At 44.4% G+C, this 23,322-nt stretch overlaps 1 protein-coding gene across 2 annotated transcripts in view; it reads right to left on the minus strand.

Moving 5' to 3' along the window:
- The window catches only part of LOC137333809 (hypoxanthine-guanine phosphoribosyltransferase-like), a 57,167-nt gene that overhangs the window by 30,267 nt on the left and 3,578 nt on the right, over window positions 1-23,322 (minus strand). For both annotated transcript variants that reach the window (XM_067998160.1, XM_067998159.1), the window contains exons 2-4: window positions 19,525-19,631; window positions 8,844-9,027; window positions 7,808-7,873 (exon numbers count right to left, since the gene is read on the minus strand). In XM_067998160.1, the coding sequence (XP_067854261.1) occupies window positions 7,808-7,873; window positions 8,844-9,027; window positions 19,525-19,631 (357 nt within the window). The remainder of the gene's footprint in view (window positions 1-7,807; window positions 7,874-8,843; window positions 9,028-19,524; window positions 19,632-23,322) is intronic.

A 23,322-nucleotide genomic window follows, 5' to 3' on the forward strand; every position in this document is an offset into this window, starting at 1 on the left:
TGGATGACTCGGGAGATTGAGGCACTAGTCAAAAAGAAGGAGGCATATGACATGCATAGGCAGCTGGGATCAAGTGGATCCCTTGAAGAGTATAGAGATTGCCGGAGTAGAGTTAAGAGAGAAATCAGGAGGGCAAAAAGGGGATATGAGATTGCTTTGGCAGATCAGGCAAAGGTGAATCCAAAGAGCTTCTACAAATACATAAAGGGCAAAAGGGTAACTAGGGAGAGAGTAGGGCCTCTTAAGGATCAACAAGGTCATCTATGTGCGGAACCACAAGAAATGGGTGAGATCCTGAATGAATATTTCACATCGGTATTTACGGTTGAGAAAGGCATGGATGTTAGGGAACTTGGGGAAATAAATAGTGATGTCTTGAGGAGTGTACATATTACAGAGAGGGAGGTGCTGGAAGTCTTAACGCGCATCAAGGTAGAAAAATCTCCGGGACCTGATGAAATGTATCCCAGGACGTTATGGGAGGTTAGGGAGGAAATTGCGGGTCCCCGAGCAGAGATATTTGAATCATCGACAGCTACAGGTGAGGTGCCTGAAGATTGGAGGGTAGCAAATGTTGTGCCTTTGTTTAAGAAGGGCGGCAGGGAAAAGCCTGGGAACTACAGACCAGTGAGCCTGACATCTGTAGTGGGTAAGTTGTTAGAGGGTATTCTGAGAGACAGGATCTACAGGCATTTGGAGAGGCAGGGACTAATTAGGAACAGTCAGCATGGTTTTGTGAGAGGAAAATCATGTCTCACGAATTTGATTGAGTTTTTTGAAGGGGTAACCAAGAAGATAGATGAGAGCTGTGCAGTACACGTGGTCTACATGGACTTCAGCAAAGCATTTGACAAGGTACCACATGGTAGGTTGTTACGTAAGATTAAATCTCATGGGATCCAAGGTGAGGTAGCCAATTGGATACAAAATTGGCTTGACGACAGAAGACAGAGGGTGGTTGTAGAGGGTTGTTTTTCAAACTGGATGCCTGTGTCCAGCGGTGTGCCTCAGGGATCGGTGCTGGGTCCGCTGTTATTTGTTATTTATAATTTATATTAATGATTTGGATGAGAATTTAGGAGGCATGGTTAGTAAGTTTGCAGATGACACCAAGATTGGTGGCATTGTGGACAGTGAAGAAGGTTATCTAGGATTGCAACGGGATCTTGATCAATTGGGCCAGTGGGCCGATGAATGGCAGATGGAGTTTAATTTAGATAAATGGGAGGTGATGCATTTTGGTAGATCGAATCGGGCCAGGACCTACTCCGTTAATGGTAGGGCGTTGGGGAGAGTTATAGAACAAAGAGATCTAGGAGTACAGATTCATAGCTCCTTGAAAGTGGAGTCACAGGTGGATAGGGTGGTGAAGAAGGCATTCGGCATGCTTGGTTTCATTGGTCAGAACATTGAATGCAGGAGTTGGGATGTCTTGTTGAAGTTGTACAGGGCATTGGTGAGGCCACACTTGGAGTACTGTGTACAGTTCTGGTCACCCTATTATAGAAAGGATATTATTAAACTAGAAAGAGTGCAGAAAAGATTTACTAGGATGCTACCGGGACTTGATGGTTTGACTTACAGGGAGAGGTTAGACAGACTGGGACTTTTTTCCCTGGAGAGTAGGAGGTTAAGGGGTGATCTTATAGAAGTCTATAAAATAATGAGGGGCATAGATAAGGTCGATAGTCAAAATCTTTTCCCAAAGGTAGGGGAGTCTATAACGAGGGGGCATAGATTTAAGGTGAGAGGGGAGAGATACAAAAGGGTCCAGAGGGGCAATTTTTTCACTCAAAGGGTGGTGAGTGTCTGGAACGAGCTGCCAGAGGCAGTAGTAGAGGCGGGTACAATTTTGTCTTTTAAAAAGCATTTGGACAGTTACATGGGTAAGATGGGTATAGAGGGATATGGGCCAAGTGCAGGCAATTGGGACTAGCTTAGTGGTGTAAACTGGGCGACATGGACATGTTGGGCCGAAGGGCCTGTTTCCATGTTGTAACTTCTATGATTCTATGATAACACTACTATGGTTAAAAAATAATAATTATTATTATTATTATACTTTGAATGCAGATACAGGGGAGGTACTGGAGGACTGCAAACGTAGTACCATTGTTTAAAAAGGGTACGAGGGAAAGGCTGAACAATTATAGGCCGGTCAGTCTTAGCTCGGTGGTGGGCAAACTATTAGAATCAATGCTGAGAGATAGGATAAACTGTCACTTGGAAAGGCATGGTTTAATCAGGGATAGTCAGCATGGATTTATTCAGGGAAGGTCATGCCTTACAAATCTGATTGAATTCTTTGAGGAAGTGACAAGGAGGATTGATGAGGGTAGTGCAGTGGATGTTGTCTACATGGATTTTAGTAATTGTAAACAATTTTACAACACCAAGTTATAGTCCAGCAATTTTATTTTAAATTCACAAGCTTTCGGAGGCTTCCTCCTTCGTCAGGTGAACGATGTGAAAATGAAATCCTCGAAATGAAATCGCATTTATAATTCACAGAACAATGCTTGGTGAGTACATTGTTCTGTGAATTATAAATGCGATTTCATTTCGAGGATTTCATTTTCACATCGTTCACCTGACGAAGGAGGAAGCCTCCGAAAGCTTGTGAATTTAAAATAAAATTGCTGGACTATAACTTGGTGTTGTAAAATTGTTTACAATTGTCAACCCCAGTCCATCACCGGCATCTCCACATCATGGATTTTAGTAAGGCATTTGACCAGGTCCCACATGGCACACTGCTCAGAAAGGTAAAAGCCCATGGGATACAGGGAAATGTGGCCAATAGGATGCAAAATTGGCTCAGTAACAGGAAAGAAAGGATAAAAGTTGATGGATGTCTTTGCGAATGGAAATCCATTTCCAGTGGTGTGCCACAGGGCTCGGTGTTGGGTCCCTTGCTGTTTGTAGTACATATTAATGATTTGGACTTGAATGTAGGAGGCATAATTGGCAATTTGCAGACGACACAAAAATTGGCCGTGTAGTTGATAGTGAAGAGGACAGCTGTAGACTCCAAGAAGATATCAATAGGTTGGTGGAGTGGGCGGAAAAGTGGCAAATGGAGTTCAACCGGAGAAGTGTGAGGTAATGCACTTAGGGAGGGCAAACAGTAAAAGGGAATACGCGGTAAACGGGAATATACTGAGAGGGGCAGAGGAAGTGAGAGACCTTGGAGTGCATGTGCACAGGTCCCTGAAGGTGGCAGTACAGGTAGATAAGGTTGTGAAGAAGGCATACGGAATGCTCTCCGTTATTAGCTGAGGTACAGAATACAAAAGCAGGGATGTAATGAAGGAACTGTATAAAACGCTGGTAAGGCCACAGCTGGAGTATTGTGCGCAGTTCTGATCACATTACAGGAAGGACATAATTGCTCTGGAGAGAGTGCAGAGAAGATTTACAAGAATGTTGCCAGGGCTTGAAAATTGCAGCTACGAGGAGATACTGGATAGGCTGGGGTTGTTTTCCTTGGAGCAGAGGAGGCTGAGGGTAGACTTGATTGAGGTGTATAAAATTATGAGGAGCCCAGATAGAGTAGACAGGAAGTACCTGTTTCCCCTAGCGGAAAGTTCAAGAACTAGAGGGCACAGATTTAAGCTGAGTGGCGGGAGGTTTAGAGGGGACATGAGGAAAAACATTTTTACCCAGAGGGTGGTGGGTGTATGGAATTCGCTGCCCGAATTGGTGGTAGAGGCAGGGACCGTCAACTCTTTTAAAAAGTACCTGGACCTGCACCTAAAGTGCTGTAAGCTGCAGGGCTACAGACCGGGTGCTGGAAGGTGGGATTAGAATGGGCACCTGGTTGTTCTTCGAGCCGGCGTGGACATGATGGGCCGAATGGCCCCCTTCTGTGCTGTATCTTTTCTATGGTTCTAAGGCTGAATGATGTGGAATAGAAGAGGGATTTGAGGGGTCAGGTTCACAAGACATGAAGTGGATAAGGTCATAAAAAAACTAATGGAATACTGGGTTTTATGGCAAGAGGTGTAGAATATAAAAGTCGAGAGGTAATGGTGAATCCATATAAAACCTTATACGGCCACAGTTGGAGTACTGTGTGCAGTTTTGGGCTCCGCTCTATAGGAAACATGCTGGAGCAATGGAGGGGGTACAGAGCAGGTTCACGAGGATGCTGCCTGGTATGAGGAAATACAATACAAAGAAAAGTGAAAAATTGGGCTGTTTCCATTAGAACAGAAGACATTGGATAGAGGTGTTTAAAATTCTGAAGAGATGGGACAGAGTAGATAGAAACAGACCGTTTCCAGTGATTCAGGGATCTAGAACGAGGGGACATAGGTACAAAATTAAATGCAAGATATTTAGATCAGAGGGCACAATTTGTTCTACACAGAGGGATGTGAGGCTGTGGAATGCACTGTTGGAGTTAATGATTGAAGCAGAGACCATGTCAGGTTTGAAGAATAAGTTAGATAGTTGGTTCAAGGAAAGTAGAATAAAGAAATATGGGAACAGAACAGGCACAGAGGATTAGGACAACTGTTCATGTGGAGGATAAACACAAACTTGGGCTGGTTGCGTTCAAAGGCAAGTTTGCATGTTGTAAATTCTACGTAATTCTATGTAAATGTTCCTAGAATCATAGAATAGGTAACAAGGTGGGTGGATGAGGGTAGTGCATTTGATGTAGTCCACATGGATTTTAGCAAGGCTTTTGACAAGGTCCCACATGGCAGACGGTCAAAAAAGTACAAGTCCATGGGATCCAAGGGAGAGTGGCAAGTTGGATCCAAAATTGGCTCAGTGGCAGGAAACAAAGGGTGATGGTCGACAGGTGTTTTTGTGACTGGAAGGCTGTTTCCAGTGGAGTTCCACAGGGCTCAGTACTAGGTCCCTTGCTCTTTGTGATATATATTAATGATTTGGACTTAAATGTAGGGGGCATGATTAAGAAGTTTGCAGATGATACAAAAATTGGCCGTGCGGTTGACAGTGAGGAGGAAAGCTGTAGACTGCAGGAAGAAGAAAAGTGGCAAATAGAATTCAGTCCGGAGAAGTGTGAGGTAATGCATTTGGGGAGGGCAAACAAGGTGAGAGAGTACACAATAAATGGAAGGATCTGAAAGGTGTAGAGGAAGTGAGGGACCTTGGAGTGCATGTCCACAGATCCTGAAAGGGAGCAGGACAGGTAGACAAGGTGGTTAAGAAGGCATATGGAATACTTTCCTTTATTAGCCGAGGCTTGGACGATGAGAGCAGGGGGGTTATGCTGGAACTGTATAAAACACTAGTTAGGCCACAGCTTGAGTACTGTGTACACCACATTACAGGAAGGATGTGATTGCACTGGAGAGGGTACAGAGGAGATTTATGAGGATGTTGCCAGGGCTGGAGAATTTTAGCTATGAGGAAAGATTGGATAGGCTGGGGTTGTTCTCTTTGGAACAGAGGAGGCTGAGGGGTGATTTAATTGAGGTGTACAAAATTATGAGGGGCTTAGATAGAGTGGATAGGAAGGACCTAATTCCCTTAGCAGAGAGGTCAATAACCAGGGGTCACAGATTTAAAGTGATTGGTAGAAGGATTAGAGGGCAGCTGAGGAAAAGCTTTTTCACCCAGAGGGTGGTGGGGTCTGGAACTCACTGCCTGAAAGGGTGGGAGAGGGAGAAACCCTCAACTCATTTAAAAAGTACCTGGATGTGCACCTGAAGTGCCCTGACCTACAGGGCTACGGACCAAGTGCTGGAAAGTGGGATTAGGCTGGGGGGCTCATTTTCGGCCGGCGCGGACACGATGGGCCGAATGGCCTCCTTCTGTGCCGTAAATTTTCTATGATTCTTTCTATAATCATATCAGAAAGATATCGTGCCTGTGCCGGCTCTCAAAGAGCTATCCAATTAGTCCCACTCCCCTGCTGTTACCCCATAGCCCTGCAAATTTCTCTTTTTGAACAGTATATCCAATTCCCTTTTGAAGGTTACTATTGACTCTGCTTCCACCACCTTTTCAGGCAGTGCATTCCAGATCATAACAACTCGTTGCTTGAAAAAAAAAATCTAATTTTTCCCCTGGATTTTTTTGCCAATTATCTTAAGTCCTCTGGTTGCCGATGCTCCTGCCATTGGAAACAGTTTCTCCCTATCTACTCTATCTTAACCCTTCATGATTTTGAACACCTCTGTTAAATCTCCCCTTAACCTTCTCTGCTCAAAGAACAATCCCAGCTTCTCTAGTTTCTCCACATAACTGAAGTCCCTCATCCCTGGTAAATCTCCTCAGCATCTATAGCCCTCTGGGGTAGAGAATCGCAAAGATTCACAAACCCTCTGAGTGAAGAAATTCTCAGCATCTACCCTGTCAAGCCCCCTCAGAATCTTATATGTTTCAATGAGATCGCCTCTCATTCTTCTTAACTCCAGAAAATATTGGCCCATTCTACTCAATCTCTCCTCATAGGACAACCCTCTCATCCCAGGAATTAACCTCTGTTGCACTGCCTCTAAGGCAAGTATATTCTTCCTTAGATAAGGAGACCAAAACTGTACACAGTACTCTAGGTGAGGTGTCACCAAAGCCCTGTACAATTGTAGTAAGACTTCCTTACTCTTGTACTCCAACCCCTTTCTGTAGCTCAATATCTGCAAGTAGAAAGCATATATCAGAGACCCTGCGTGTGTGGGTGAAATACAAGCAAGATCCCTGTCTCCACTCCCTGGTGCAAGTTGAATTGAGACATCCCACAAAGCGTGAAACAGAACGGGCAGAATTCGTGCATCCGCCAAGGGGAGTTTCTGAAGGACAAGTCCGACTGCAGAAATGACATTTATAAGTTGATGAGGCGTGCACTTGGATGTAAATATCCGGCAAAACATGGGAAAAGGAGGAGGGGGAGGGTTATACCATGAATTGGGAGCAGCGCCAAGAGAGACTGCAACCTGGAAAAAGAGCATCAGAAATTGGGCAATTCAGTGCACTCTTTTAAGAGAGGAGGTGACGAGGTTAAGGTGGGGTCCTCTGTGGCCGAGACAATGGCGAGAGCCCGATACAGCACATTCGACGCGAGAAAAAAAACCCACCGCTGGGCCTTTTGTAAACAGAGGCGAGAAACAGACGCTGACCCAGGAGAAACAAAATTAGGGGGTGACCGAAGGCGGTGATGAAAATAGATAGATTTCGAGGAGTTTCAAAAAGGTGGAGGAAGAGGGAGGGTTTTCCAGAGAGAAGGGCCGATTTTGGATGAAGGCTCTGACACCATTGGTGGGATGGAGGGGCTGGGGGGGCAATGCACATGAGACCAGAATCAGAGCACGTAGGAGGGAACATCACGCAGAAACAGGGTGGGGCCAGGCCGTGGAGGGATCTGCAGACCAGGACAAAGGATTTTAATTAATATGCTGGGGGTCAGGGAGCCTGTGTAGGTCAGTGAGGATGGGGATGATGTGCAAGCAGGTCCCGCACCAAGCCAGTTCTGATGAAAGGTCACCGACCTGAAACGTCATCGACCTGAAACGTTAACTTTATTTCTCTCTCTCTCTCCACAGCTGAGTGTTTTCCAGAATTTTCTCTTTTAATCCCAACACTAAGTCAAGATGCTTCATGGAATGCATTTGCCAAAAAAGCTATCTGGGAACTCCCTGTATAAACTGAATGATACCCGGTAGGATCAAATAGATATACAAAACCCGGTTTTACTTTTATACAATTTTATGGCTACTTCAGTCCTCCCAGCCTCAAGTGACTGAAAGGCAGTCAGCCGTGTGCGCACACACTCAATACACTGTCGCATTTGGTTAAACCATTCTAGCACCAATGTGAGTATTATACGAACCTTTCCAGCCAACATACATAGGTCATCGCCTCCAATAACTTTCACCTCCTCTATAGTCTGATCATTCTGTATAAAAACACAGAGAAAAAAAAAGAGGTGGTCATCTCTGCGGCAATGCCAACAGTTTAACTTTCTGACAGATGGAAGGTCATCTCCAGGAAATACTAAAGCATTCACTAGGATATCACCAGGAATTAACTCAGTTCTCATTTAAAAGTCATTCCGAAATAAGGTAACTAACCCTTTTGTGCGTTTCCTTATATTTTGTTTGCATTGCAATTTTAGTATTTACTGGATTGTTGCACGTCATATTTCTATATGTCGTGATGATGTTTGCAGCTGTGGTCTGTGAATTCCCCATGTCTGTGTTTAATAATCACCATTGTGAAGCGGGCTTAGTGTGAGACTATATTAAATCCAGTGAACTGATAGTTGGGCAATTATTAATCCTCTGGCATGCCTCTTGGCTAGATGGCTCAGTTAATAGAATCCATGTGCAATTGGGCTATACAGACCAGCCAGGCCCCTGTTCAATCCCCAGTCTGCATTGAGTAAGCTGAGATCACCCGAGGCAACTGTCGAGGTGATATGATTGGTCTCAAGTGCCCCTGAGCCAGGGAGGAGGGAGAAAAAGAAATCACGACTCCTGGTAGCGAACACCATCCAGTAAAAAGGACCCGCGTTCACGATAGACTGAGCACAGTAGTGGGCTCAGTTGTGACAGCTCTCACAGCTGAACAGCCAACAACATTCCCAGTTTAGGCTCACAAGTGAAGAATGGTCATTTGGATGAGATATGCCTCCAGAAGGTGCTGACCCATGCCAGAATGGGTGGAAGTGTAACAGCGTTTTCATAAGGATAGAGAAATCCAACACATATATGCACACTATAAACAGAATACATGACGCAGAACAATGGATGACAATCTATATCCTAATCCTGGAGTTGAGCTCACTTGTGGGATCCACTCCAGTTCATTTTGCTGATATACATTATCATATTCTTTTTCCCAATGGCTGGAAAGAAAATACTTACACAGTAACTCTTCAACCTGATGAAGTCAATGGTCATGGGGAGTGACTCATCCTGGTTCCTATTCAGAGCCTTGATGTAGTCTAAAAGGTCAGCAAAAAACTTGTAACCTCCCTTCAGCACACAGAGGACTACAATGTGATCGCCTCCCATGTCCTTCATTATGTCTCGGGCCAAGCGTTCTGTCCTGAGAAAACAACGAGTATGTAGCGTGTTGTTATATAGTACACATAATATGGTACTCCTGTAACACCAGGTCCAGTACTGGACCACAGAGGCCAGAAGTCTCCTACGTTTGATTCACCCCTTACACTGAAGTAGCTAATCTCAGTTGGGATGGTATAATTATAATTTCCCTTTATTTGCGAGTTATGAGATCTGGCCAGAGCTTCTGTTCCTGATGGCTAACCAGTCACTCCTGCTGGAAAGTGAATTTGTGGTATGTGTGTCGAGCGATGATAGGACGGGGCTCAGCTTTCAAGCCCCTCCACCCCGACCCACCGACCCCAGGTCAAACGGCCAGTTGACGCATCAAGAATGGGCACGTGGGACGGGTACTGAAGGGTGTTTGGTGCCAGTGGAACTGTACCCCAGCAACACTCAGCACCTTCACAAGGAGGAGGGGAGGAACGTACTCACTCTCCTGCAATTAAAACACATTATTTTTGCAGCTTTACTAAAATGAGTTTAGAAGATTGAGAGGTGATCTGATCGGGGTGTTTAAAATGTTAAAAGGATTTGATCGGGTAGATACGGAGACTCTATCTCCTCTGATGGGGGAAATCCAGAACAAGGAGGCACATTCTTAAAATTGGAGCCAGGCTGTTCAGGAGAAAAATTAGGAAGTACTTTTCCACTCAAAGGTTAGTGCCAATCTATAACTCTCTCCCCTAAAAAGCTGTGGATGCTGGGACAATTGAAAGCTTTCAAGACTGAGATCGATAGATTTTTGTTAGATAAGGGCATCAAGGGACACGGAGGTGCAGAACAGCAGTGATCTAATTGAATGGCGGAGCAGGCTTGAGGGGCTGAATGGATCTTTAGGAACGGGAGTAGGCCAATGTTCCTAATGATTAAACCGAATCATTAATCTGCCTTTTCTCTCTTTACAGACGCTGACTAGCCTGCTGTGTATTTCCAACTATTTTTGTTTTGGCTTCAGAGTTCCAGCATTTGCAGTTTGTTTTTCTCTTTTACATTTCAATCCTCGAGACTGACTACGTACATCCTTGTTGTGGCCCTCTCAGTCGCTGTGTTGCCAGACCAAGGCAAAGCTGTAATTTTCGTTCCCTCATATCACTCATCAATTGCTTTAATTACTAAACCCTGCCACCATCTGCTCACCTGCACACTCTGTAGGTCTGTGTTTATATATATATAAAAAAAAATAAAGGCAAACATTCCCACACTCCGTATCTGTAACACAATCATTGAAAATGTTTGTGCTGACCCAGATGAGGGACAGCAGCGCTGAGAAATGGAACGCCTTCTCATTTCAGGCAGCCAGCATCAGCATCTAACACACCCAGCCCAGGTGTAACACCTCTTGGCTGTAGAGCCGTGTTCCTTCTAAGTTTAGTGCTGTAGGTCCATTCCCACCAGGAGCTGCACTGAGATTGCTGAAACTCATTTTAGATAGAACCCTCACCAGGCAGCAGAGAGGGGAGACGGTCTGGGCTGGATTCAAACCCAGATCCCAGAGTTGGCGAGCTGAGTGTGCTCTTCCACTTGTCCTCGGCAAGTTTTCCAAAATAAATTAAGTGGAACAGGACAACAACTTCATCCCACTACTAAAAAAAAAGCAGCACATGCACCCGCATCACACGCACAGTCCAAATGGCTGTGCCAGTAATCAGCAATCACGAACACAATAAGGGCTAGGTCAAGATTGGTTTCCGTAAAGTATTCATACAGATAGATCTGAATCCAAGAGTCTCAATGATATAGATACTGAAGCAAGGTTCAAATCTAACTTCTCACCTTCTTTCTTTCTCCTTTTCCCACTCCTCTCCCCTGTCCTAATTTGGATGTTAAAACCAAACACTTATCCAGCAAGAGGGCAGATTCCAGGCTCCTGGACAGTGAACCCATGTTGTTTATTCTTATTTTCCAACTCAGTGCAGATTAGCATTCTGGTAAAATCAAGGACTGAAGGGCATGATACTGAGTCAGAGCCAATACTGGGTGGGAGTTTGCGCAACATTTTTCCAAATCACTATTTTAACTTTATGCCTACAAGAGTTAAAATCAGATCTGTTACGGAGGCGGGAGGGGCAGAGAAATTTGGTTTCCAGTTCTGGAAAAGGGATGGGGCGTGGGGGAGGGGGTTGTGGTTGGAATTATCAGATCACTTTTGGCTATCATTCACAAAAGGGCCATTACATATTGAGTTGATAAATTAAGGAGCATGTACGATGCTCCTCATCGACTCAAATTGCTCCCACTGCCGCTATCGGCAGTGACAGGTCTGTAAGCACCAGAACAATACTCAAGGAACATTCAGCTCAAAAACAAGTGCTCTCTCCAGACACAACCCAAGAATGGAACGAGAAAAATCTATAATTGTAATGTTAGGTCTTCCCCGATGACGACGAACACCTCGCTAAGGCCATCCCCACGCCTCCACTACTCGCCTTCAAACAGCCACCCAACCTCAAACAGACCATCGTTCGCAGCAAATTACCCAGCTTTCAGAAGAACAGCGTCCACGACACCACACAACCCTGCCACGGCAACCTCTGCAAGACATGCCAGATCATCGACACAGATACCACCATCACACGAGAGGACACCACTCACCAGGTACATGGTTCATACTCCTGTGACTCGGCCAACGTTGTCTACCTCATACGTTGCAGGAAAGGATACCCCGGAGCATGGTACAATGGCGAGACCATGCAGACACTGCGACAACGGATGAACGGACACCGCGCAACAATCGCCAGACAGGAGGGTTCCCTCCCAGTCGGGGAACACTTTAGCAGTCAAGGACATTCAGCCACCAATCTTCGGGTAAGCATTCTCCAAGGCGGCCTTCAAGACACACGACAATGCAAAATCGTCGAGCAGAAATTGATAGCCAAGTTCCGCACCCATGAGGACGGCCTCAACCGGGATCTTGGGTTCATGTCACGCTACACGTTACCCCACCAGCGGAAAAAAAGTTATCTGTTTTTAATAAAACTGGACATTCTCTCTCTCTCTCTGCCTTTCGGGTCTCTTTCTCTCCTTGTCTGTGTAATTTGACCCTTGTGTATTCAGTATACTGGGACATACTGTTTTCCGTGGCTAACCTGTCTGAACACCAACGACACCTTTGATTCCCAGCCTAATATAAGATATGCGATTTGAGAACCTCTCATTTACTCACTCACCTGACGAAGGAGATAATCTCCGAAAGCTTGTGATTTTCAAATAAAACTGTTGGACTATAACCTGGTGTTGTAAGATTCCTTATATTTGTCCACCTCAGTCCATCACCGGCATCTCCACATCACAATTGTAGCATGCATACCATGAAAATTTTGCACGGCCACAAATATGCTTCAAAATTCTAATGACAGCGCTGCTCAAAAAAAAACCTGCAAATGTTCGAAATTGGAAATAAAACACAAAATGCTGGAGATACGCAGAAAAGGTTAACATTTTGGGTGTGGATTTTTTGTCAGAACTTGCATCTGAAACATTAAGCTCCTTTTACGAATACTGATGAACCCGCTGTGTAGTTCCAGCATTTGCTGTTTTGATACATAGTCTGAATTTTGCTTCCCAGGTTCTGTCATGTAGACCCCTGATTGATGTCTGTTTTGCTATGCACTGGGAGGGTTTCATCACTCAGTGTGCAATGCAAGCACACAAGAATTTTTCAGGAACGTGAAAAAGCCATAAGATCCAACAAAGCCTATACCCTTCTTTGATGGATCAAATCCATTAACTCACTTCATCTCCATAAATGCAATTTTCTGCTACTGACTTTGCCAGCATCATGGAAATTACAGCCCAGAAGGAGGTCATTTAACCCAAGGTGCCTGTGCTAGACTGTCAACTGGAGTCATCTCCTCCAATCCCATTTCCTTGCCTTTCCCTTTTATATTCTCACCTTTCAAATATCTGTACAATTCCTTTTAAAATTATGTTATAGTCTCTGCCTTCATTGTCACTTGAGGAAAAAGCATTTTTTTGCTCTAATAACTTTCTGTATGAAAACATGTCTTCTAACTTTCCCTCTTCATACTTTCAGTGGTAACCCGCAGTCTATGCCCCTTGTTACTGATTCACCAACTAATCTTTCACGACTTACTCGTTCAATGACTAATTACTATTAGACCCTCCTTTATCCCTCTCAATTCCAACGGTAAAGCCCCAATTTACAAGACGGAAACAGTTCATCCGGGCCATCTAGTCTGTGTTGTTTATCCTCCACAGTAGCTGTAGTCCTAATCCCACATGCCTGTCCTGTTTCCAAGACTTTCTTTGTGACTTATAACATCTCATTCGAGTGAATCTACATTGTACCCTTTCTGCAGTTCAAATTTCCTTCCTGTGATGGGATGCTCAGAATTGCATGCAATGCTCCAACTGTGACCTAACCAATATCTAGCACAAATTCAACATTACTTCCCCATTTTCATATTCAGCGTCCCTGTAAATGAAACCCAGAATCCCATTTCTACCTGGGTTCCCTCCTCCTCACAGGTTTGCCATGACCCCTGATTTGGTATCAGAAGCAACCTTTGCTATCGTCCCTCTTGTACCTATATAGAAAGACTTACATTTATCTAGCGCCTTTCATGACCTCAGGACATCCTAAAGCACTTTGCAGCCAATGAGTTTTTTTTTAATAAAGTGTAGTCACCGTTGTGATTTAGGAAATGCGGCAGCCAATTTGTGCACAGCAAGGTCCCAAAAACAACAATGTGATAATAACCAGGTTATCTGTTTTAACTATGTTGGCTGAGGGATAAATATTGGCCAGAACACCTGTGAGAACTCTCTTGCACTTCTTCAAAATAGTGCCATGGGGTCTTTTACGTCCACCTGAGGGGGCAGATGGGGCGCCTCGGCTTAACATCTCATTCCAAAGACGGCACCTCCAACAGTGCAACATTCCCTCAGTAATGTACTGGAGTGTCAGCCTAGTTTATGTGCTCAAGTTTCTGGAGTGGGACTTGAACCCAAAACCTTCTGACTCAGAGACGAGAGTGCTACCCACTGAGCCACAGCTGACATCGTCCAAACCATTTATATAAACGGAAAACAAAATAAGTACCAGCATAGATCTCTGGAACACAGAATTACCCACATCCCACGAATCCAAATAGATCCATTGCTCCCGATTGTCTACTTTGTCCTCCCTCTCCCCCCCACCCATCTATGTCTCTATCTATGCGACTACATTCAACTTAATACCTGTATTAATTTTCACAAGTCTCTTTAGGTGGCACTTCTGCAAATGCCTTCTGAAAATCCATATACACAACATCCATTGCATTCCCCTTTTCTATACACTGATAGCCTCAAAGATTTTTTATTAAATTAGTCAAGCACAACCTTCCCATTACATAATCAGGCTGACTCACTGTTTAACCCATGCCCCAAGTGTTCACTAATTTAATCCCTAAAAGTTTATACCCAACCAGGGACTAGCTGGTCTATAAAATTCCTGGTTTTTGGCTTTCCTCTTTCTCAAATAAGAGTGTCGATGGACATTCATCCACCGACCTTCGGGTAAGCGTACTCCAAGGCAGCCTTCGAGACACACGACAACGCAAAATCGTCGAGCAGAAATCGATAGCCAAGTTCCGCACCCATGAGGACGGCCTCAACCGGGATCTTGGGTTCATGTCACGCTACACGTTACCCCACCAGCGAACAAATGTTATCTGTTTTTAATATAATTTAGGGAGTTAGGAGTTAAACTAAAGAGTAGGACCTCAAAGGTAGTAATCTCAGGATTGCTACCAGTGCCACGGGTTAGTCAGAGTAGGAATGACAGGATAGCTAAGATGAATACGTGGCTTGAGAGATGGTGCAAGCTGGAGGGATTCAAATTCCTGGGCCATTGGAACCGGTTCTGGGGGAGGTGGGACCAGTACAAATTGGACGGTCTGCATCTGGGCAGGACTGGAACCAATGTCCTAGGGGGAGTGTTTGCCAGTGCTGTTGGGGAGGGTTTAAACTAATGTGGCAGGGGGATGGGAACCGATGCAGGAAGTCAGTGGGAAATAAAGTGGTGACAGAAACAAAAGGCAGTAAGGGAGAGTGTACAGAACATGACCGGACAGATGGTCTGAGAAAGCAGGGCAAAGACCAAGGGAAGTCTAGATTAAACTGCATTTATTTCAATGCAAGAAGTCTGATGGGCAAGGCAGATGAACTCAGGGCATGGATGGGTACATGGGACTGGGATGTTATAGCTATTACTGAAACATGGCTAAGGGAGGGGCAGGACTGGCAGCTCAATGTTCCAGGGTACAGATGCTATAGGAAAGATAGAGCAGGAGGTAAGAGAGGAGGGGGAGTTGCGTTCTTGATTAGGGAGAACATCACGGCAGTAGTGAGAGGGGATATATCCGAGGGTTCGCCCACTGAGTCCATATGGGTAGAACTGAAAAATAAGAAGGGAGAGATCACTTTGATAGGATTGTACTACAGACCCCCAAATAGTCAACGGGAAATTGAGGAGCAAATATGTAAGGAGATTACAGACAACTGCAAGAAAAATAGGGTGGTAATAGTAGGGGACTTTAACTTTCCCAACATTGACTGGGACAGCCATAGCATTAGGGGCTTGGATGGAGAGAAATTTGTTGAGTGTATTCAGGAGGAATTTCTCATTCAGTATGTGGATGGCCCGACTAGAGAGGGGGCAAAACTTGACCTCCTCTTGGGAAATAAGGAAGGGCAGGTGACAGAAGTGTTAGTGAGGGATCACTTTGGGACCAGTGATCATAATTCCATTAGTTTTAAGATAGCTATGGAGAAGGATAGGTCTGGCCCAAAAGTTAAAATTCTAAATTGGGGAAAGGCCAATTTTGATGGTATTAGACAGGAACTTTCAGAAGTTGATTGGGAGAGTCTGTTGGCAGGCAAAGGGACGTCTGGTAAGTGGGAGGCTTTCAAAAGTGTGTTAACCAGGGTTCAGGGTAAGCACATTCCTTATAAAAAGTGAAGGGCAAGGCTGGTAGAAGTAGGGAACCTTGGATGACTCGGGAGATTGAGGCACTAGTCAAAAATAAGAAGGAGGCATATGACATGCATAGGCAGCTGGGATCAAGTGGATCCCTTGAAGAGTATAGAGATTGCCGGAGTAGAGTTAAGAGAGAAATCAGGAGGGCAAAAAGGGGATATGAGATTGCTTTGGCAGATCAGGCAAAGGTGAATCCAAAGAGCTTCTACAAATACATAAAGGGCAAAAGGGTAACTAGGGAGAGAGTAGGGCCTCTTAAGGATCAACAAGGTCATCTAAGTGCGGAACCACAAGAGATGGGTGAGATCCTGAATGAATATTTCACATCGGTATTTACGGTTGAGAAAGGCATGGATGTTAGGGAACTTGGGGAAATAAATAGTGATGTCTTGAGGAGTGTACATATTACAGAGAGGGAGGTGCTGGAAGTCTTAACGCGCATCAAGGTAGATAAATCTCCGGGACCTGATGAAATGTATCCCAGGACGTTATGGGAGGTTAGGGAGGAAATTGCGGGTCCCCCAGCAGAGATATTTGAATCATCCACCGCTACAGGTGAGGTGCCTGAAGATTGGAGGGTAGCAAATGTTGTGCCTTTGTTTAAGAAGGGCGGCAGGGAAAAGCCTGGGAACTACAGACCAGTGAGCCTGACATCTGTAGTGGGTAAGTTGTTAGAGGGTATTCTGAGGGACAGGATCTACAGGCATTTGGAGAGGCAGGGACTAATTAGGAACAGTCAGCATGGTTTTGTGAGAGGAAAATCATGTCTCACGAATTTGATTGAGTTTTTTGAAGGGGTAACCAAGAAGATAGATGAGGGCTGTGCAGTAGACGTGGTCTACATGGACTTCAGCAAAGCATTTGACAAGGTACCGCATGGTAGGTTGTTACATAAGGTTAAATCTCATGGGATCCAAGGTGAGGTAGCCAATTGGATACAAAATTGGCTTGACGACAGAAGACAGAGGGTGGTTGTCGAGGGTTGTTTTTCAAACTGGATGCCTGTGTCCAGCGGTGTGCCTCAGGGATCGGTGCTGGGTCCGCTGTTATTTGTTATTTATATTAATGATTTGGATGAGAATTTAGGAGGCATGGTTAGTAAGTTTGCAGATGACACCAAGATTGGTGGCATTGTGGACAGTGAAGAAGGTTATCTAGGATTGCAACGGGATCTTGATAAATTGGGCCAGTGGGCCGATGAATGGCAGATGGAGTTTAATTTAGATAAATGTGAGGTGATGCATTTTGGTAGATCGAATCGGGCCAGGACCTACTCCGTTAATGGTAGGGCGTTGGGGAGAGTTATAGAACAAAGAGATCTGGGAGTACAGATTCATAGCTCCTTGAAAGTGGAGTCACAGGTGGATAGGGTGGTGAAGAAGGCATTCAGCATGCTTGGTTTCATTGGTCAGAACATTGAATGCAGGAGTTGGGATGTCTTGTTGAAGTTGTACAGGGCATTGGTGAGGCCACACTTGGAGTACTGTGTACAGTTCTGGTCACCCTATTATAGAAAGGATATTATTAAACTAGAAAGAGTGCAGAAAAGATTTACTAGGATGCTACCGGGACTTGATGGTTTGACTTACAGGGAGAGGTTAGACAGACTGGGACTTTATTCCCTGGAGAGTAGGAGGTTAAGGGGTGATCTTATAGAAGTCTATAAAATAATGAGGGGCATAGATAAGGTCGACAGTCAAAATCTTTTCCCAAAGGTAGGGGAGTCTATAACGAGGGGGCACAGATTTAAGGTGAGAGGGGAGAGATACAAAAGGATCCAGAGGGGCAATTTTTTCACTCAAAGGGTGGTGAGTGTCTGGAACGAGCTGCCAGAGGCAGTAGTAGAGGCGGGTACAATTTTGTCTTTTAAAAAGCATTTGGACAGTTACATGGGGAAGATGGGTATCGAGGGATATGGGCCAAGTGCAGGCAATTGGGACTAGCTTAGTGGTATAAACTGGGCGACATGGACATGTTGGGCCGAAGGGCCTGTTTCCATGTTGTAACTTCTATGATTCTATGATTCTATAATGGGTCATTTGCTGGCTCTCTCTGCCTTCCGGATGTTTCTGCCTCTCTCTGTTTTTTTTCTCTGTTTTTTTTCCCTGTTTGTTTTTTTGTTGAATGTGTATTCGGGGGTTCTGCAGGTGACACCTCTCTGTCTGAACACGGTGATTGCCTTGGCAACGGGCAGTTGCAGGGGCAGTCTGTAAACACCATGTATTGTTCTATATGTATAAATGTGTAGGCTTCAAGGAGCTCCTGAAACATTTACCTGAGGAAGGAGGAAGTCTCCGAAAGCTTGTGAATTTAAAATAAAATTGCTGGACTATAACTTGGTGTTGTAAAATTGTTTTCAAATAAGAGTGGAATACTTTGCACTGTTAATCATTTGGCAAAATTCCCATTTCCAAAACGTTGGAACATTATGGTTTGTGCCTCCCCCAGCTCCTAAGCTTCCCTCAGCATTCAGGGTTACTCACCATTTGTCCAAGTAAAAATAAAGTCTAAATGTTGATCTCCTCAAATCGTTTACTATAGGCAAGAGATCAATGGTATGTAGCGCGGCGGTTGTAATGGTAGGTCAGGTGACTCCTAATCCTGCCCTTCGCAGGCTGAAAAGCCAACTTCAGTTGGCATTCAAGTGGGAGAGCTGCCAATACTCAACCAGCACTACAAGTGGCATTGCAAAGCAACAATCAAAACACTCAAGTCTCAGAGGGAAAAGAAAGAAAAACAAACACACAGACAACCCCTCTTTTAAACAATGAATTATTAGCAGCTACATCTTCGTGTATTCTGAGTACAAGTCATAGAATCATAGAATGATACAGTACAGAAGGAGGCCATTCAGCCCATCGTGCCCGTGCCGGCTCTTTGAATGAGCTATCCAATTAGTCCTATTCCCCTACCCTTTTCCCCATAGCCCTGCAAATTTTTCCCCATCCCTTTTGAAAGTTATTATTGAATCTGCATCCACCACCCTTTCAGGCAGTGCATTCCAGATCATAACAACTTTCTGCGTTAAAAAAAAAATTGCGCCTGTGGTTCTTTTGCCAATTATTTTAAATCTATGTCTTCTGGTTCTTTTGACAATCACCTTAAACCTGTGTCCTCTGGTTACTGACCCTTCTGCCACTGGAAACAGTTTCTCCTTATTTACTCCATCAAAACCCTTCACGATTTTGAACACCTCTATCAAATCTCCCCTCAACCTTTTTTGCTTTAAGAAGAAAAATCTCAGCTTCTCTAGTCTCGCCACATAACTGAAGTCCCGTATCCCTGATACTATTCTAATAAATCTCTTCTGCACCCACTCTAAGGCCTTGACATCCTCCCTAAAGTGTGGTGCTCAGAATTGGACGCCAAAAAAGTCAGATCATGGTCAAATAGATAATGTGATGTGAACATCTCCTTTAATGTCCATTTGAAATTGGAGGAAATTAGCTTGAGAACAATGATGCTCAATATAAAACATTATGGAACATTTCTTACCGATCCATAATAAGGCCATGAGGAATGAAAACTCTTTCCAGATCTTCTACGTAGTGTTTTGGGATACAAAACAAGTCTGGGTCATAACCACTTTCATCATCACTGACCTGTAAAAATCAAAATGGCATCATTAATTCCCAAATTATTCAGATGCAACTTCAACTGCATCTCAGTGAAAACCTAAGAATGGATTTGATTCATTTCACAGCCTTATCTCTCAGTAAAGTTAGTGCTGCATTTTATAGCGCTACTGCCTCTGGAGGGAGAGGCTGGATAGAAGGTTAATATCGACATCACAAGGGAGAAAAGGCATGCACAAGGCATCCAGAGCCAAATTTCCACCAAAGAAAGAAGGACTTGCATTTATAGAACGCCTTTCATGACCTCAGGACATCCCAAAGTGCTTTACAGCCAATGAAGTACTTTTGAAGTGTAGTCACTGTTGTAATGTAGGAAACGCAGCAGCCAATTTGCGCACAGCAAGGTCCCACAAACAGTAATGAGATAATGACCAGGTAATCTGTTTTCAGCGATGCTGATTGAGGAATAAATGTTGACCAGGACATTGGGGAGAATTCCCTTGCCCTTCTTCAAAATAATGCCATGGGATCTTTTACGTTCACCTGAGAGGGAAGACGGGGCCTCGGTTTAACGTCTCAAACGAAAGACGGCACCTCCGACAGGGCAGCACTCTCTCAGTACTGTGTTGGGTATTTACACTGCAAATGCAAGTGTAAATAACCACCTCTAGCAGCACAAGCTACCACTGGCTGCAGATGGCCAACCTCTCAATCTGCCCATAAAAGCCAACCATATGGTTCTCACATTGTTGGGCAGTACCAACTTTCTCCCAACATTTGGCAAGGGTCTGCTGCCAAAAGCATGAAAGCCCCGACCACCAGTGTTGGACAAGTGCAAAGGAAGACACATCTGTGGTTGCTTTCATGTTTCCATTGTGACCTTTGAACAGCTGGGCACAAGTGACCTTGTACATAGTGTTGCTGCCAGTGTCCTGAAGCGCTCAAGTTCCGCAATATAAACATGCTACGAGAACAAAGGATTTTTGTCTGCTCATCATGAAGTTTGTGATTCTCTTCTTGTGACCTCCAATCAATTGGAGTTCAATTTAGTCTTTGGGCAAGGCGGAATTAAATCCCAATAGCAGCTTACTTATTCTGCTCTCCATTTAATAACTAAATGTTTCTCTGGCATTTATAATCCTTTGGTCTCAGCACTCTGTGATCATTTATTTACAATACTTGTGTTATTCCTTATCCCATTAACAATAATGCATATGCAATAAAAGTCTACTTTCTCTACTGTTTACAAGGAGCCTGAGTGAATTGAGTTTGGGTCAATATTAACAATCCCTACTGGCTATAAGTCATACGGTATAAAGCAACTAGTCTTACTCAGAGGCCACAAGAAATGGAAAGTCATACTGATGCTGAAGGAGGTGTTCATTTAGCGTTGGGGTGAAGATATATCTTTGGGGCCAGGGTAGATGAGCCAGCATACCGAAACAGACAGCAGGATCTTCACAGACATGATTGTATATTGAAGGTTTTAAAAAGTGGTGCTCCAGGTTTATACTGAACACTAAGCTTTTGGATTAAGCAGACTCCATCTTTTCCAGTATCGTGAGTCCCACTTACTCCTTGTATTTTCAAAATCTACTTATCGCACATTCCCGCACCATCTTCAGCATCGCTACAAAGTGGGAACGACACTGGTGATGGTGCGTGAACAGGGTCAACGGCAGATCGCAACCATTTGTAGACCTGGCTGTCTAACCCCAGCTGCTGGTGATTTCACTCTTGCACTGCAGGTCTCAAGACCACAGAGCAAATTCAAGAAGAAGAAGATCATTTAAAACTGGAAAAAAAAAGAAATAATTTCCACACTTCAGTTGCCCATCCTGAGCATAAAGTCTGAAGCAAAACATCTGTCAAGGTCAAAAAAAGAAAAACAAATTTGTGTGGCATGTGTTGTGACATCATCACCCAAGGACATCCCTACAAGCTCAGGTGAAGTTTCAGAGACGCCTGTCTAAATGGAATCTTCAAACCTGAAGAAAACTCGGGAGCGATTCACTCCAAGTGCCAGCAACGGAGTAATAATGCAACCTTAGTTACTCTTCCGCAGAATTTCCGTAGTCCTTTCTGCAGAGTTGCATTGCCCATCAAACTCCCATGTCTTTACAACAGCTCCTCCATAATCCAACTATTCCCAATTACAATGTGGGGAGTTACATAACTAGGAGGTGCTAAATTCTTTCCTGGGACCTCAAAATTGTAGGTTCCATTATTTTCCATTCCTCATATAAACCAAAGTTTGGAGTCTCCCAATCAGTTCTTTCAACCTTATCAAGTCTTTCCTCCTACTCGTTTCAGTTTTGTTTGGGTCTTACCTTCATCCGGGTCTCTCAATGATTAAAAAGTATGAGGGTCTTGAAGAGTCCACCCACTGCACAAGCTAGGAAGATCTCATAGCTCACTCACCTTGTTACTCCAGATCTCTTCCACCAGTGTAATACATAGAGGATTTACACATCGAGTGGATCTGACCATAATACAAGCAAAGTTGCATGGGCAAGATATATGTTGGACCTCTGGCATCGTGTTTGAATTTAGTCTTCACTTTGCGGATTAAAAGTTTCCTCTCTCAGCCAGCTCTAAGCGTCCCACTTGAAATGGGTTTGCCAGTCTCAATACGTTGCCTGAGCCCAAGGCATATAAAGTCCTCGAATTTGGTACTAAACAAGTAATCTCACTCGGATGGCTGATGTGGGAAATGGGAATGTTACACTGGTGCAGTAAGAGGCCTTCTTCTGAGATTGTACTTTTCAGGCAAAGTAGAGGGAGCTTTAGTTTTGAATCTAATTTATGCTATACTGACCTGGGAGTACAACAAAAGCAACTTGCATTATATAGTGACTTTTAACGTAGGAAAACATCCCAAAGGTTTCACAGAAGCGTAATCAGACAAAAATTGACACAGAGGCAAAGGAGGAGATGGAAGGGTGAGTAAAGGCTTGGTCAAAGAGGTAGGTTTTAAGGAAGGCCTTAAAAGGACAAGAGAGAGGTAGAGGGGTTTAGTGGGGGGGGGGGGGGGGAATTCCAAAGTCTAGGGCATTGAGGGCTGAAAGCAAAGCCGCCAATGGTGGGGTGAAGGGAACCGGAATAGAGGTGCAGCCATGTATGAAGAGTTGGAGAGAAGAAAAGAGACGACGTTAAGGAAATTCTAGGATTTGGAGGAGGATGGAGGGCTGATTGCATTGGGTGGGGGGGGGGGGGTGGAGGGGAAACATATGCACCTCATAACCCGCGCCCACCATCCAAGTGGTTGTTCCTAGGGCTGGGAGCACTGGATGCTAATACTAAACGTCCAAAAGAGAGAGTCGGCAGTACCAGCAACCTGCATTTATGTAGTACTCCTCTGTAAAAGGACAATTCGCAAGGGTGAAGGGTAGGCAAAAAGTAAAGGATTGTGGGGGTGAAATGGAATAAAAATATGGGCTGGGAGGAAAGAGACAGAAGGCATGATTGACAAAACAGGTTTTGAAGTCAAGGAAACAGGCAGAGTGGTTTTGGGAGAGAAAGGAAGGAGTAGAATGGAGGAGTCCGGGGTAAACAGTAAGCCAAAGTCAGAGGAACATAAGATCATATGAAATAGGAGCAGGAGTCGGCCAGACAGCCCCCCGAGCCTGCTCCGTCATTCAATAAGATCATGGCCGTTGTTTGACCTCAACTCCACTTTCCCGCCCGATCCCCATATCCCTCGATTCCCCTAGAGTCC

The sequence above is a fragment of the Heptranchias perlo genome, chromosome 16, assembly GCF_035084215.1.
Source record: "Heptranchias perlo isolate sHepPer1 chromosome 16, sHepPer1.hap1, whole genome shotgun sequence".
Lineage (NCBI taxonomy): Eukaryota > Metazoa > Chordata > Chondrichthyes > Hexanchiformes > Hexanchidae > Heptranchias > Heptranchias perlo.